The following is a 14,018-nucleotide window of genomic DNA, read 5'->3' as shown; positions in this document are numbered from 1 at the left end:
GTTTTGAGCTGGTGTTCTTTTTCTCTTTTTTTAAAAGATCATTCTTTTTTTTTGCCTTCATTTGAACGCATCAGAAAATGCCTAAAAATGTTCGATGAAAAGTAACCACCACTCTTTGTGTCCTTTCGATCATTGCTGTCAATATTATTTATTTGTATACCATTTGTCTTTCACTATAACGGAGAAAAAAAAATCGGAAGGGAATTTCAAGTTGTTTTTTAAATGCTTTTATTAGTATTTAATATCACATTAAATACTTGAAACCCAGGAAGAGGGATCCCATCTCCACGGACGGCTGGGTGCTACAACACATGCAGGAGTTCATCACGTTCTCCTGTGTGCTCGTGTTATTGTAGCCATGCGTGAACCCTGAGCCGGTCCAGGGTGGCGCGCTCTTCGGGGTCCTGCACCAAACACAGTCTTAGGAAGTCCTGGCATTCTGGAGAGAGAGAGGAGAAGAAAGGTGAGGGTGGCGCTCCAGTGATCCATCAGGACGGGAATACTCAAACGATCAGATTTGTGTGTGCTGACGTGTTTTTTTCCATACCTTCGGACAGAGTCTCGGCGATTTTCAGCGACCCCTTCAGGAATTTCTTCGTCAGACAAATTGTATTAGTGTGGAGCGCTTCGTACAGCAGCGTTCCGATCTGCCACACCGTGAAGGGTCCGGCGCGGTACTGGCGACGGCACTCTGGAGCCGCGTGGACCGAGTTACCTAGAATACACAGACGTGATAATAACGGCGAGGAGCTTTGTTTCAAGGTGAAAGTCACACATGGGTGAAAGATAAAGGTCGACGTCTTACCGAGGTACTTGTGGAAGGAGTCCCCTTCCTTCGCGAAGCAGCTCACTCCAAAGTCAACAACCCGAACGCGCGGGACGTCCGAGCCGGTCTCGATCAGGATATTCGCCTGATGAATATCCCGGTGAAAAACGTGTTTGTTCTGGAGGTCAACTGCTGCATCCACCAGCTGTTTGAATATGATCTGAAAGACAAAAAGAGAGAGGTGAGGGATGTGTTCATGCCTGTTTATATAATCAAAATCAATAGAAAACAATGACCAAAAACGAGGACAATAAATCCTCAATTGCCAAAATAAATCCCGTAAGTAGCCCCCCAGTTCCTGTAAAAAGTTAAAAACAGAAGGATCCTCCTACTTACCTTGGCCTCCCCCTCTGGTATGGAGCCTCCTTTGCCTCTGATGTGGTTCTGAAAGTTTTCAGATGGAACCGGTCTCTCGTGCACCAGGATGAGCTCCTGGCCCAGTTGGTACCAGTCCAGCAGGGCTACTGGTGCTGACGCCCCTACTGAACTGCTGGGTTGCTCCTGCAGCCTCAGCATGACGGCCACCTCTATGGGGATCTGCCTCCCAGCATCCTCCTGGTCATCGTACAGGATGTTGTTCTTCCGAACGTGTTTGATGGCAACAGGCAGACTATCTTCTCTGCGATATCCAGCAAACACACAACCGAATGCTCCTTCGCCCACTTTACACTCCTGCTGGTATTTAGCCTTAAATTCAGCTGGACAGAGAAACACATTTGTTTTATTTATACATTCGTGAGTCACACAAATTGAAAGCTATAAGCTTTAATATGAGTCTCTTTAATGTTATACTTAAAATGCATCCTAATGTTGCACTTCCATGAGGTCAAACCCTGCATTCATCACTATCTACTTACCTCGCAGGGCTTTTATGGACACTTTCTTTGGGGCCTCCTGTTTGGTGTCTTTCAGGTCCCGCCTCCTCTTCTTTGCTCCGACTGCTCCTTCAACGGCGACGACGGCCTTCCTCTTGCCGACGGTCACTTCCTGCCGGATCTCTGGTTCTGGTCCCTTCAGGGCCACCCTCCTCTTCTTTCTTCTGTTGGCTCCTTCACCATCGGCGACAGCCTTCCTCTTGCCGATGGTCACTTCCTGTCGGATCTCTGGTTCTGTTCCCTTCAGGGCCACCCTCCTCTTCTTTCTTCTGTTGGCTCCTTCAGCATCGGCTACGGCCTTCCTCTTGCCGACCGTCACTTTCTTTGGGGCCTCCTGTTCGGTGTCCTTCAGTTCCCGCCTCCTCTTCTTTCTTCTGTTGGCTCCTTCCACATCGCCGACCGCCTTCCTCTTGCCGACCGTCACTTCCTTCACAGCTGTACTGCAGCTTGCTATAGGTGAGAAGAAGAAAAACACATCAGCTTGACAGTCACAGGCACTAACATGGGCAATAACAATCCTCCATACTAAATGAGGAAATAGACAACGCCATCCTCGAGTGGTATCTATCCATGCAGGTAGTTTGGTCTCCAGCCCAATACGATGCACAGCATTGAAACATTTAACAGCAACATCTCTTTCCAAAAACAGGCTCCTTGTTACTCTGAACATCTACAAGCCTCACTGTAGTCAGTTGCTGCTGGGCCAACCTTCTACCAAAGAAATAGTCCCAAACACACTACAGTGTGTTGGGTGGATTGTCCATCCTACCCAGGGCTCTGCTGTTGGAAAGAGAGGTTGAGGTGTGCACCAACAATGGTGCACTGAGGTGAGATCAGAAATCCCAGATACAGATCTAAAAAATACCCCAAACTATCTGCATCAAAAAGTCCCATTAGAGGGAAGCGAGGATTAGTTTTCTTGTAACATTTATTTAGTGCTTAAGAAACTTATGGATGTGTTAAAGCACTCATAATTATATGACAGTGTTATTAGTACACCATACATATCATTATTGTAGAACATGATTAAGGTACTCATCCGCCCATACACATATTCAAACTCCTATTATATGGTATTCTACACATACATGTATATATGCATTCAGTACATATATCATCATACGTATATATTCATTTGTATACTACTACCAGCAGGCACATTTAAATGAATACAATCTGATTGATTTGGGTGAGGAGGCACTTAAAATTAGCCCATACATTTTCCCAACACTTAGGCATTTAATTTGATATTTTGCGATGCTTATGTGACTCTAGCCCGACCAGCGGAGGCGGTGTAATGCTGCGTTCACAAACAGGAAGTGTTGCGAATATTCGCTACGCTTTGGATGTGAACGCAGCATTAGACTTTGCCATGATATGGTCTTAAATTCATCATATGTAGTCATGATTATCTCCTGCTCCTCCACGAAGAAAAGAGACGCTCTTTCTCAGAGTTTATTTAAAATCGTAGCGTTTGAAGATCATGCAATCTGTGTTTGACTCCTCCCCCTTCTGAAGAGGAGCGTGCGGCGCATTTATCCAGATGACTGATGTCTGGTTAGAATGAACGAGACTGTTTGAGGGCGGGTCAACCTTTGAAGAACCCGGAAAGCCTGATGTCAATCATCTCGCTAACTTAAGCTGGATAATAGGACATTTGATCGACTTTGTTGAACCAGGTACGAAGAATACCGCCCTGAAGTCTATTTAGATCAATAAATCAACATCCTAGCATCTCCTAGCATCTCCCAGCAGTCTGAACCCAGTTCAGTGAACTGGTCCACACTCCCAACCACAGTTTCACATAACCAGCTTACCTTTGCCCGGTGAAAAAAGCCTTCTGCTTTTCACCGTCGAGGTCCCCTCTCCGTCTGTGGCCTTCCTCTTCACCACCCTTCTTCTCCGGTTGCAGACCGGTTCACCTTCAGGGACCTCGGTCTTTTCCACGAGGGCCCCTCTGGCCTTCCTGCCCCGGGTCTTGGCCAGCTTTGCAGCGTCTTTGCCCATTTCTAATGTTGAAATGTTCCTCACAAGATATCTTCAGAGCAAATGTGTTGGTCCAAGGCTTGACCTCGATATATAAGGGACTTTGTCGTTGATATTAGTTTTCAAATAAATATCAAAGCCCATGGAATGTTCCCTCATATCGGAATATTCCGGAACAGTTCACTGTGATGTTTAGTGTGTTGAATGAATGGTGTGTATATGCATTTGTATAGATGGAGGTTATCCACTGAAATGATTCATACAATACATAACACACACAGTGCTGCTGACTTTCCTTCTAATGTCATTATATTATTATTATTATTATTATTAACCATTCATGTTGATCTAAAGTCAAAGATTTTAAAGAATACATATACAATGATTGTATTGTAATAATTGTGTATTATTATTATTATTATTATTATTATTATTATATGTGTACATATAATTTGTGGGTTGTCATGCAATTTTGGTGCAGATCCATCAGTCTCCATTCTGGACCCGGGAGATGGGAAGCTCTATTTTTATTTACTTTTTATTTACTTTTTATTTTTATTCCTCCTTTTGAAAAACTATAACCACTACACTACTCAACACATAAATAAGATAGTATTTATTTATTTTAATTGTATTTTATTATTTTGGTCTCATAATATTTTTGTTTTTTGTTAATGAGTTTACTGATCATATTTAGATTGTTTGTAATGTCTTAATTGATGTCCATATTTAGATTTGAGTCTAATTTATTAGTCGTAATTGATGTTTTGTGGATAATTAGTCTGCTGCATGTTTTTCTTAAATGCTATAAGTGATGCCTTAATTTGTCGTAATTCACATTGTTTACAGATTAGTGAAATAATTGAAAGCCTGACCAATAGTTGAACTCTCTGATGCTAAAATGTGTTTGAAACTGTGTGAGCTGCACTAGATGTTGTCATTCTGATTCCCACATTCAGGAATGATGTTAGGCTATAGTTCAACTGTCCAGACATTTAAATCCCCCGAACCATTTCATGTGCCGTCACAAAATAAATAGAAAAAGTTACAAAATGGGAAATCCCATTAACTCCATTTAGATGTGTGTGTGTGTGTGTGTGTGTGTGTGTGTGTGTGTGTGTGTGTGTGTGTGTGTGTGTGTGTGTGTGTGTGTGTGAGTGTGTGTGTGTGTGTCAGAATGAATGCACTGAATGTAAATAGTGTAGTCTTATGAATGCATAATGAGAAGTTACAAAGAGACGTAAACAGATAGTAAAACAGTAGTAATGTAAAAGCGTTCAAAGGTAAAATAATACTAATAAAAGTGAGTGAACGCTGCAGAAAGATGAAGTTGTGATCACTAGTGTCTCCTCTCAGAAGATGATCTGCTGCATCCTGCTGCTCATCACACTGACCTCATGTGTGTGTGGTGAGTTTACATCCTCACTTCATGCTCCACACACACACAAGTTCACATGAGTCTCCGTTTACCGCTCAAGGGCTGAAGACAGAAGGCTGCATGGGGTCATGACTGCTGGCGTTGGGAGGAGTTAAGCAACCAATGACTACAGCGCACCTGTTAGCCACGCCCACCTCTGCAGCTCATTCGCTCTCCCCTGTTAGCCACGCCCACCTCTGCTCTCTCTGCTGCACCTCCCTCCATCTGGGTCTGCTCTACTTTCTGTTCCAAGAGTCAGAACTAAACACGGAGAAGCAGCGTTCAGCTTTTCTGCTCCACACATCTGGAACAAGGTCCCTGAAAGCAGCTGAGACCTTCAGGGACCCTCAGCGCCTTTACATCCAGACTGAAGACTTTTCGGTTTGCAGCACCAACCCTTTACATATAAATCTGTTCATGATTCATATGATAATAACATCATTATTCATTCATGCATTACCTCGTATACATACGTCTTCAGTCGCGTAAAGAGACAAAGTGTTGATACAAAGAAACAATATAATAATCATTTATACGGAGCACCATTTGGAAATCTGCATTTCCATGTTGCGTAAATACTCTGACTTCCTGTTTCTCAGAGAGGAGACGTGACGACATCACGATCTTAATAAACTACAGTAATATCGAGGAAGAATCGTTAAAACAAATAAAACACGTTTTATTCTGAAAGGTTTCTTTCCGCTTTCAGATGCTGCAAATGAGTTTCTGTTATTGTTTTCTGTGGCCGTTTCTCAATCAGCGTTCTTCTCTGTACTCGTGTTCTCGTGGACTCGTGAAACGTCATCAGTCGCGGCCCAAGTACTGTTCCAATTCAAAAGTCCGCTTCTCGCCAAGAACGGTGAAAATGCCCGGATGTGACTTGATCCGCCCATTTTACCGGGGATGCATCAGAGCAGACTTGAGCGGACTTGAGAGAGCCAATATCCCAGAATGCATTTCGGACCAGCAAACGGGGAGCAATGACGGATGAGAAAACTCATAACTGAAAGTTGACATTCTCTGAATACTACCGTTGTTGAGTCACAAAATGTAGTTTTAGGATGTTTTCAGGCGAGAAGTTATATATATATATATATATATAATTTGGTTTCGAGGATTTAACAAGCAATCATTATTATTTATTCACAGTCACATTAAATCAGTTTGACTGAGGGAAAGGTTTAGGTTTATAACTTAAGATTTTAATGTAACTTTTACTTTGAACTACAGCGGTGTCTTATTACTTTTGACCGAATTGTTTGCAATTATATGTATATATATATATATATATATATATATATATATATATATATATATATATATATATATATATATAAGCATATATATATAATACATATTTATAAACATATAATATATACAATGATATGTGTATCTATTTAAGTATTTATATAAAATACATATTTATAAACACAATATATATACAATGAGATGTGTATCTGTGTGTATATATATATATATATATATATATATATATATATATATATATATATATATATATATAATATATTTATAAACACAATAATATATATATATACAAAATATATATATATATATATATATATATATATATATATATATATATATATATATATATATATACAATGATGACTTCATCAAGTCAGCTGCTGTTCCAATTGCAGAAAGACCGTCCTGCGTTCTCCTGTCCTTGAGAGTCTGGACTCCCAAGATCAGACTCCAGAAGTTCACAAGCCAAGACCTGTGTACTTGGTATTGAGAAACGGCCTGTAAATAGGCTCGTTCGAGATGAGCCAGTTCTGTGCAGAATCGATTGGCGGCGATCGGCGCGCAATGCATGCTGGTTAGATTTGTGTCCGACTTGCTCTGACGTCATGCACACGTGGTCAACGATACTCTCACGAGATCAAGTCGCCGTCGATTTCAGAGTCAGCCGCCGCAGTTGCTTTCCAACGACTGCTTGGCCCAGTGCATGATGGGAAACGCCTGGCTGTTGCCACATCAGAGAGCTGATTGGCTCTTAGATCTGACAGCAAACACCATGTGTTGTAGAAAATCCTTACTTTATGTGTAGTTGTAATACTTAACGCTGGATTATTGACTATTAGTCTCATGTTTGATCTAAAAACACATCTTGTGTGGTTGATAATACAAAATCTTATTTTCATAACACATATCTAAACTACTAGTAATGTATTTCACCGGCAGACATAAAAAGACCAAAGGATGCAGCTACACACTCATTTGTACATAAATATATATTTATAAACACATATAATAAATCCAAACGTCATCTGTAAACTACAAGTAAACGAAAGTTCGGAACTAACAGGAAGTACTTTTTCTGTGACTTCCTGCGTTTACACAGCTGACAACTGTCCAACTTGATTGCAGTTTTTTGTCAACGCCTCCTGCTGCGGCCGCTGCTCTCTGTGGATTCCAGGCGAGAGCAGCTCTAACGAACGAGCCTAATATTTTGAAGAGACGATCTTTCCCTCGACTTGTCTCCTTTAGGACACATCACACATGAGGAAGCCTCTTCGTTTCCTCTACATCCTAAAGGACGCCATTTCTTTACTAAAGTTTTATTTTACTTATTTATTTATCCGCAATAAGTTTTGAGTAACAATCAGTGAGGTGATTTTAATATTTCTCTTCAGGTGAAAGTGAAGTGAAGCCACCTGGTGACTGAAATAAATAAAGTACTACAAGCCCAGAATACTTTAAATGTTCAGTATTTACTGAGAAAAACTAACTAGATGTTTTGATCTAAACATCTAGTTTGTATCTGCTTTATTTTAGTACATTTTAGTACATTTCTGCAACTAGTATACATTTAAGGTACTTTTATTTTACTTGAGTACTTTAATGTTAAGATGCTTTATACTTAAATTCCAGGTAAATATTGTACTTTTTACTGTACTACACCTCAGAGGTACATATTGTACTTTTTACTACATTTGTCTAAGTTTTCCTTCATGTGTTGAAAATGTTTTCCTACTTCTTCAGATAAATAAACACTTTAAAACGCCTTGTGGATCTGATGTAAAATGCTGTTAAAAAGATGAATTTAATTTATTTTATATTTCACCAGGTGGAGATGAGAAAGAGAAAGTATGGCTGGACAAATTGGAAGTGAGGGGGCGTGGCCACTGGGTTTGTAAAGAACAAAGAATCATATCGTGGTTTAGAAAGCACGTGCAGAGATATCATGGTCTAAAGCACGACGCAGGATCTCAAACTACAACCAGAGAACTGAGTCTTTTTCTCTGAAGTTCTTCTCTCGCTCCACACGGACACGAGGACTCTCAGGAGTTTAACTGGTGAGACTTCAGAGCTTTAGACTTCTGAGCAAAGGTGAGTTATGAATGACTTCATGTTGGTGTATTATGTTCATATTACTGTGCATGTTTATTATGTGAGGATTCACTCCTCACATTATTAACATGCACAGTAATATTAAAATAATTCACGAAACATCAGAAACTCATTTGCAGCATCTGAAAGCGGAAAGAAACCTTTCAGAATAAAACGTGTTTTATTTGTTTTAACGATTCTTCCTCGATATTACTGTAGTTTATTAAGATCATGATGTCGTCACGTCTCCTCTCTGAGAAACAGGAAGTCAGAGTTTTAAAAAGTTCGCAACAAGGAAATGCAGCACATTGTGCAGATGTCTCCGTATAAATATTATTCTATTGTTTCTTTGTGTCAACACTGAATACTAAAGTGTTTATGGATCATGAAACGGTGGCTCGACACAACCCTTCTACATGTTTACTGTAGTGACGTCACTAACATGGACCATAGATTATCTATAAATCACTATTGTTAAAAAACGGACCGATAATTTGATAACTTTTAACCCCTACGCTTCTTATTTTTTTGCTTTAACAAATCTTCTCCACTTCCTGTTTTGACCTGTAGCATCAACCTTAACTACACAGTCAGTACACACTTTATGTATTCCATATCTTTGGTATTCATGTGGGTTGACTTCAGAAAAATAAACGTTATGGTCATTTTCTCGACAAGAGCCCAGAGTCTCAGACTTTACCTTGTTGAGTCTCTTCTGTCGAACAACGAACATCCAACATGAGACACATTGAACCGGAGGGCATTTCTGGATATTACAGATCACTCCTTCAGCGTCACTATTTATGTGTGTCTATATCCCCGTCGTGTGGCGTGACGAGGTAGAACACGCCTCTATATGAAGAAACGTATAAATAGTGAAGCTCTGTGACTCCACAGGTTCATTCATCTTCGACTCCTCGCTGCTCGTCCTCAGAAGAATTCACACAAACTGGAGAACTTTGTCTCTTTATTTCTTCACGACTGAAGACGTCTACGAGGTAATGCGTGATGAATAATGTTGTTATTATCATATGAATCATGAACAGATTCATATGTAAAGGGTTGGTGCTGTCGCTGAGCCGCGGACTAAGATGTTAAAGATGATAATGAGACGATATAGTTCTCACGCGCATCTCCAGCAGTAATCATTACATATTAAAAGTTATGGGAGAAATGAAAAATGCAAAGTTAATTTTTGCATTTTTTATTTAGTATGTTTGTATACATGTATAATTATATGTGTGTGCGTGTATATATATATATATATATATATATATATATATATATGTATATATATACATATATATATATATATATGTATATATATATATATATATATATATATATATGTATATATACATATATATATATATATATATATATATATATATATGCGCTACATATTTATGTGTGTGCGTGTGTGTGCGTGTGTGTGTGTGTGTGTGTGTGTGTGTGTGTGTGTGTGTGTGTGTGTGTGTGTGCTATACAGGTGTACATATGAACTGAATGTAAATAGTGTAGTCTTATGAATGCGTAATGAGAAGTTACAAAGAGACGTAAACAGATAGTAAAACTAACTAAACTAAAAATTAATTTAAAACTAATCAGACTATAACCTGATCCATTAAAAACAGCTGTTTTATTTAGTACATTTGTTTTCAACAATAACATGAGTTCATGTGTTCACTGTGGTATTAGTTATGAATGTTGCGCCATATTGAGCAGTTAATGAGTGACAGGACAGCGCGCACGAGCAGAGTCGTTGCATACAGTTCCTGCACATGCGCAGAACGGATCGAACGTTGACGATGTCCCACGTGTCGCGTCTTTTGCGACACTTGTTGACTGTTTCCTGTAGTGTTGAAAATCTGCAGCTGACTTAAAACACATGACTGCAGTTTCTACTTATTTAATCTGACTGAATGAAACGTCTTCAGGTGAACAAGTTGCCACAGCTGTGGTTGTAGTTCACGTTGTTGTTCATCAGCATCAAGGCTTTGTGTCATCAGTTGTGTTAATAAGCAGAATGATGAACACTATCAGGAGGATTGTGAGGGCTGGAGACTGAAGATGTGAACCTCCAACACCTTGATGTGATGTGTTTGTGACTCTTGTCCTCTGTCTCCTCTCACAGGGACAAGATGCTCTTCCTCCTCTTCATCCTCACCTCCTGTGTCTGCGGTGAGTTTACTTGTGTATTTGTAAAGCCCTCCAGCTCTGAAGCATCACTGAACCCTCCACAGAGACCTGTAGATGAGTTTAAAGGCTGCATGTTAAAGCTGTCAGCTGGTCTGCTCCTCCCTCTCCCTCTCTGTCTCCTCAACAGGATCCTTTGTAGTGAATGTGACACAGAGCTCCTATCAGGCAGAGGAGAACCACAGCATCACACTGGAATGGAGGTTCACCACCAACACTGGCAGCTCCCCCATCCCCCTGTATGTCTTCTGTCAGCTGTTAACTCATGTCAAGCCCTTCGTCCTGCTTCATGTGCGTGAAGGAGTCGAGGTCCCAGAGTCTCAGGATGAACTCTTTGCAGGACGAGTCCAGTGGGACAAAGACGTCCTCAGAGAAGGACGAGTCAGACTTCATGTGTCCAGACTCAGGACCGCTGACTCGGGTCTTTACCATTGTGAAGTGTACACCAGTTATGGGACAAACTCTGGGAAATGTCGGCTCAATGTCTCTGGTAGGTTGATCCAGTAGAACTCGTTCAATCCAGCAGCTTTATTCAGATAAATAAAAACCTGAAGGAAAACCTTTCTTCTTGCAGTTTCTGGGAAAATGTGTTCCAACTTAATCTGTTGTTTCTATTTATTTATTTTTTCACTGAAGGTTTTGTTCCTCTTCACTGAAAGAAACAGATGTGTTTGGTCTCTTTGCAGCAGCGAGGGATCGACCAGAACCTGAGACGACATCTTCAGCGACAGAAAGTCCACAGCCAGAGAGTCGGGGACGGATCGGCCTCTACTGTTCACTGGGACTGATGGTTGCAGCTCTTCTGACTCTTTCACTATTTATAATGATATTAAATAATACTGTTAAGAGAAAGAAACCTCATTGCAGGTGTACTGGTGTTAAAGAAACAACCCATGAGGACCAACAGGTCTCTGTCCGGAGGAACTTATTGAACAAGTCATCACAGAACTGATCCAAGACCATAAAACAAGAGACTCTTCAACATCTGGTTTAAGTGTCAGGAAAGGTATGGAGGAAGAGTCTAGGATGGAGACTCAGCTGTCATTTGATTCGTTATTCTGGTGTCAATCTTCTGTCGTTTAACTACTGACAGATACTGTTATAATGCACAATGCACATATTTAAAGTTAATGATGTAAGTAATCCATGTTTATATGAGAAGTTGTTTAAACACTTTTGTTTTGTCTATTAGCATAAATATAAAAGTTACTTCATGCATTAATGGGCCTCTATGTTGTACTGGGACTAGTGGCAGCAGCAGCTGTTACTGGACTTCATCACATACTGCTCTCCAAGATATACATGGTATTATAGTACACAAGTGATGTACAAAAACCATGATAGATTATTTCTGTAATGCATTCTTTGTAATGCAAATGTGTATATATATATATATATATATATATATATTTATTTTTATTTTTATTTTTTTTAAGTGTGACTGTTTGTTTTTTTTAACTGAAATGTACCAGGACGTTTATCTCTGTCTGTGAGTTAATGAATCTTCACTTTTTCTGTAAATACATAGTCGGTCTGGATTGTCTGTATTTTAGGGGGAAAGTAGATGAAGTTCTATCCGGTTCTGCTACCAACACTCATTGCTTCACATTGTTCTCCTCACGTCCAGCTGAAGACATTTTAAATGTATAACATTCAACAGAAAAAACAGATAAATAAACGTTATGGATAAATGTTTGCCATGAGTCCTGATTTAAAGACATGTTCCACCATCTTTGCTCTCGCTCCATGAAACCTCAAGGAGGAGCAGCTCGAGTTTGTTGCGTTCAAGTGCTCCTCGGATGGTAGTTTTCTAGACTTGGGAAGTTGTTTTTGTTTCTCCTGTTTGTTCATGAGCTTTAATTCATATTGTGGAAACAACATGGACGCTACAAAGAAGATGTTTTGGATGTTACTGCTTTTTGAGGTGTTTTGACTTTAAAGGCCGTTCTATGAACTTTTCCAATCGGGAACACATTTTTATGATTATATTTTAACCTAATGTGCCGCACAATCGTTCTTGACAAGTAATAAAATCTCTCCGGCAGTATCTCAAGCCATGAAGCTCCAACAAGAGGATCTAATGGATAATGTGATGCATTTTTCTCTGAAGTTCTTCTCTCGCTCCACACTGACATGAGGACTCTCAGGAGTTTAACTGGTGAGACTTCAGAGCTTTAGACTTCTGAGCAAAGGTGAGTTATCAAGGCACTTTACAAGGTAAAGACAAACAATAGAAGCAGCAATACAACAAGTAGATGACAATACAACTGTGTAGTTTGTTGCCTTCATTTCAACTAAAATGTTCGATGAAAAGTATCCACAACTCTTTGTGTCCTTTCTCAACAAACCCAATTTGTTTTTTTCTCAGTAAATATTGAACATGTTTAAAGTATTCTGGGTTTGTAGTACTTTATTTATTTCAGTCACCAGGTGGCTCCACTTCACTTTCACCTGAGGAAGAGAAGAGAAATATTAAAATGACCTCACTTATAGTTACTCAAAACTGATTGCGGATAAATGAATAAGTAAAAGAAAACCGCATTAAAGAAATGCTGTCCTTTAGGATGTAGAGGGAAACGGTTTAGACTTCCTCATGTGTGATGTGTCCTAAAGGAGACAAGTCGAGGGAAAAATCGTTTATTCAAATGAATTCCTCGAAAGCAACAGAAACGCATTCGTAGAATCTGAAAGCGGAAAGAAACCTTCTTTTGCAAGAAGCTGCTGAGGTCAGCGGGCACGCGCCCACCGAGTGTTAAAGATAACGTGGGGTTTTAATAAATCTAAAACAGATGTGCATATGGATAGATAGATATATATATTATGGATAGATGTGCTGTCTCAACGAAACCTGTAAACTCGAGTTGAGTCTTACAGTAAATAAGAAAGACTGACTGTGACTCCACAGGTTCATTCATCTTCGACTCCTCGCTGCTCGTCCTCAGAAGAATTCACACAAACTGGAGAACTTTGTCTCTTTATTTCTTTACGACTGAAGACGTCTACGAGGTAATGCATGAATGAATAATGTAGTTATTATCATATGCATCATGCTGGACAGATATATATGTAAAGGGTTGGTGCTGTACAAAGATGAGATTCATTTAAGACTAATCAGATTATAACCCGATCCATTAAAAACAGCTGTATTATTTAGTAAAGCGCAATTTTTAACAATAACATGAGTTTGTTTTGTGTTCACTGTGGTATTAGTTATGAATGTTGGTTCATAGATGTGCACAGTGTTCTTGATTTATGACAATAAGACGCTGTACGTGTGAGAGGAAATATGTGAGTCCTGTTTGAGGAGTTTTAAAGAGTTGAAGTTAAGTTATCAGCTGTGAAAATAACTCTGGAGGAAGAGAGA

General features: G+C 39.6%; 1 protein-coding gene across 1 annotated transcript; it reads right to left on the bottom strand.

The window, feature by feature from the left end:
- Positions 1 to 314: 314 nt before the first annotated feature.
- LOC306734476 (serine/threonine-protein kinase pim-1-like) lies at positions 315 to 3,708 on the bottom strand (the record flags this gene model as incomplete). Its single annotated transcript, XM_079215833.1, has 6 exons — positions 315 to 439; positions 548 to 715; positions 806 to 986; positions 1,163 to 1,524; positions 1,684 to 2,151; positions 3,519 to 3,708. 6 exons carry the CDS (start codon positions 3,706 to 3,708, stop codon positions 348 to 350), a joined length of 1,461 nt encoding a protein of 486 aa, XP_079071959.1. The 3' UTR covers positions 315 to 347.
- Positions 3,709 to 14,018: the final 10,310 nt, after the last annotated feature.

This window comes from Taurulus bubalis, assembly GCF_910589615.1.
Source record: "Taurulus bubalis genome assembly, chromosome: 3".
Classification (NCBI taxonomy): domain Eukaryota; kingdom Metazoa; phylum Chordata; class Actinopteri; order Perciformes; family Cottidae; genus Taurulus; species Taurulus bubalis.
Note: the sequence above shows the minus strand (reverse complement) of the source record. Positions and strands in the feature narration are given on the sequence as shown.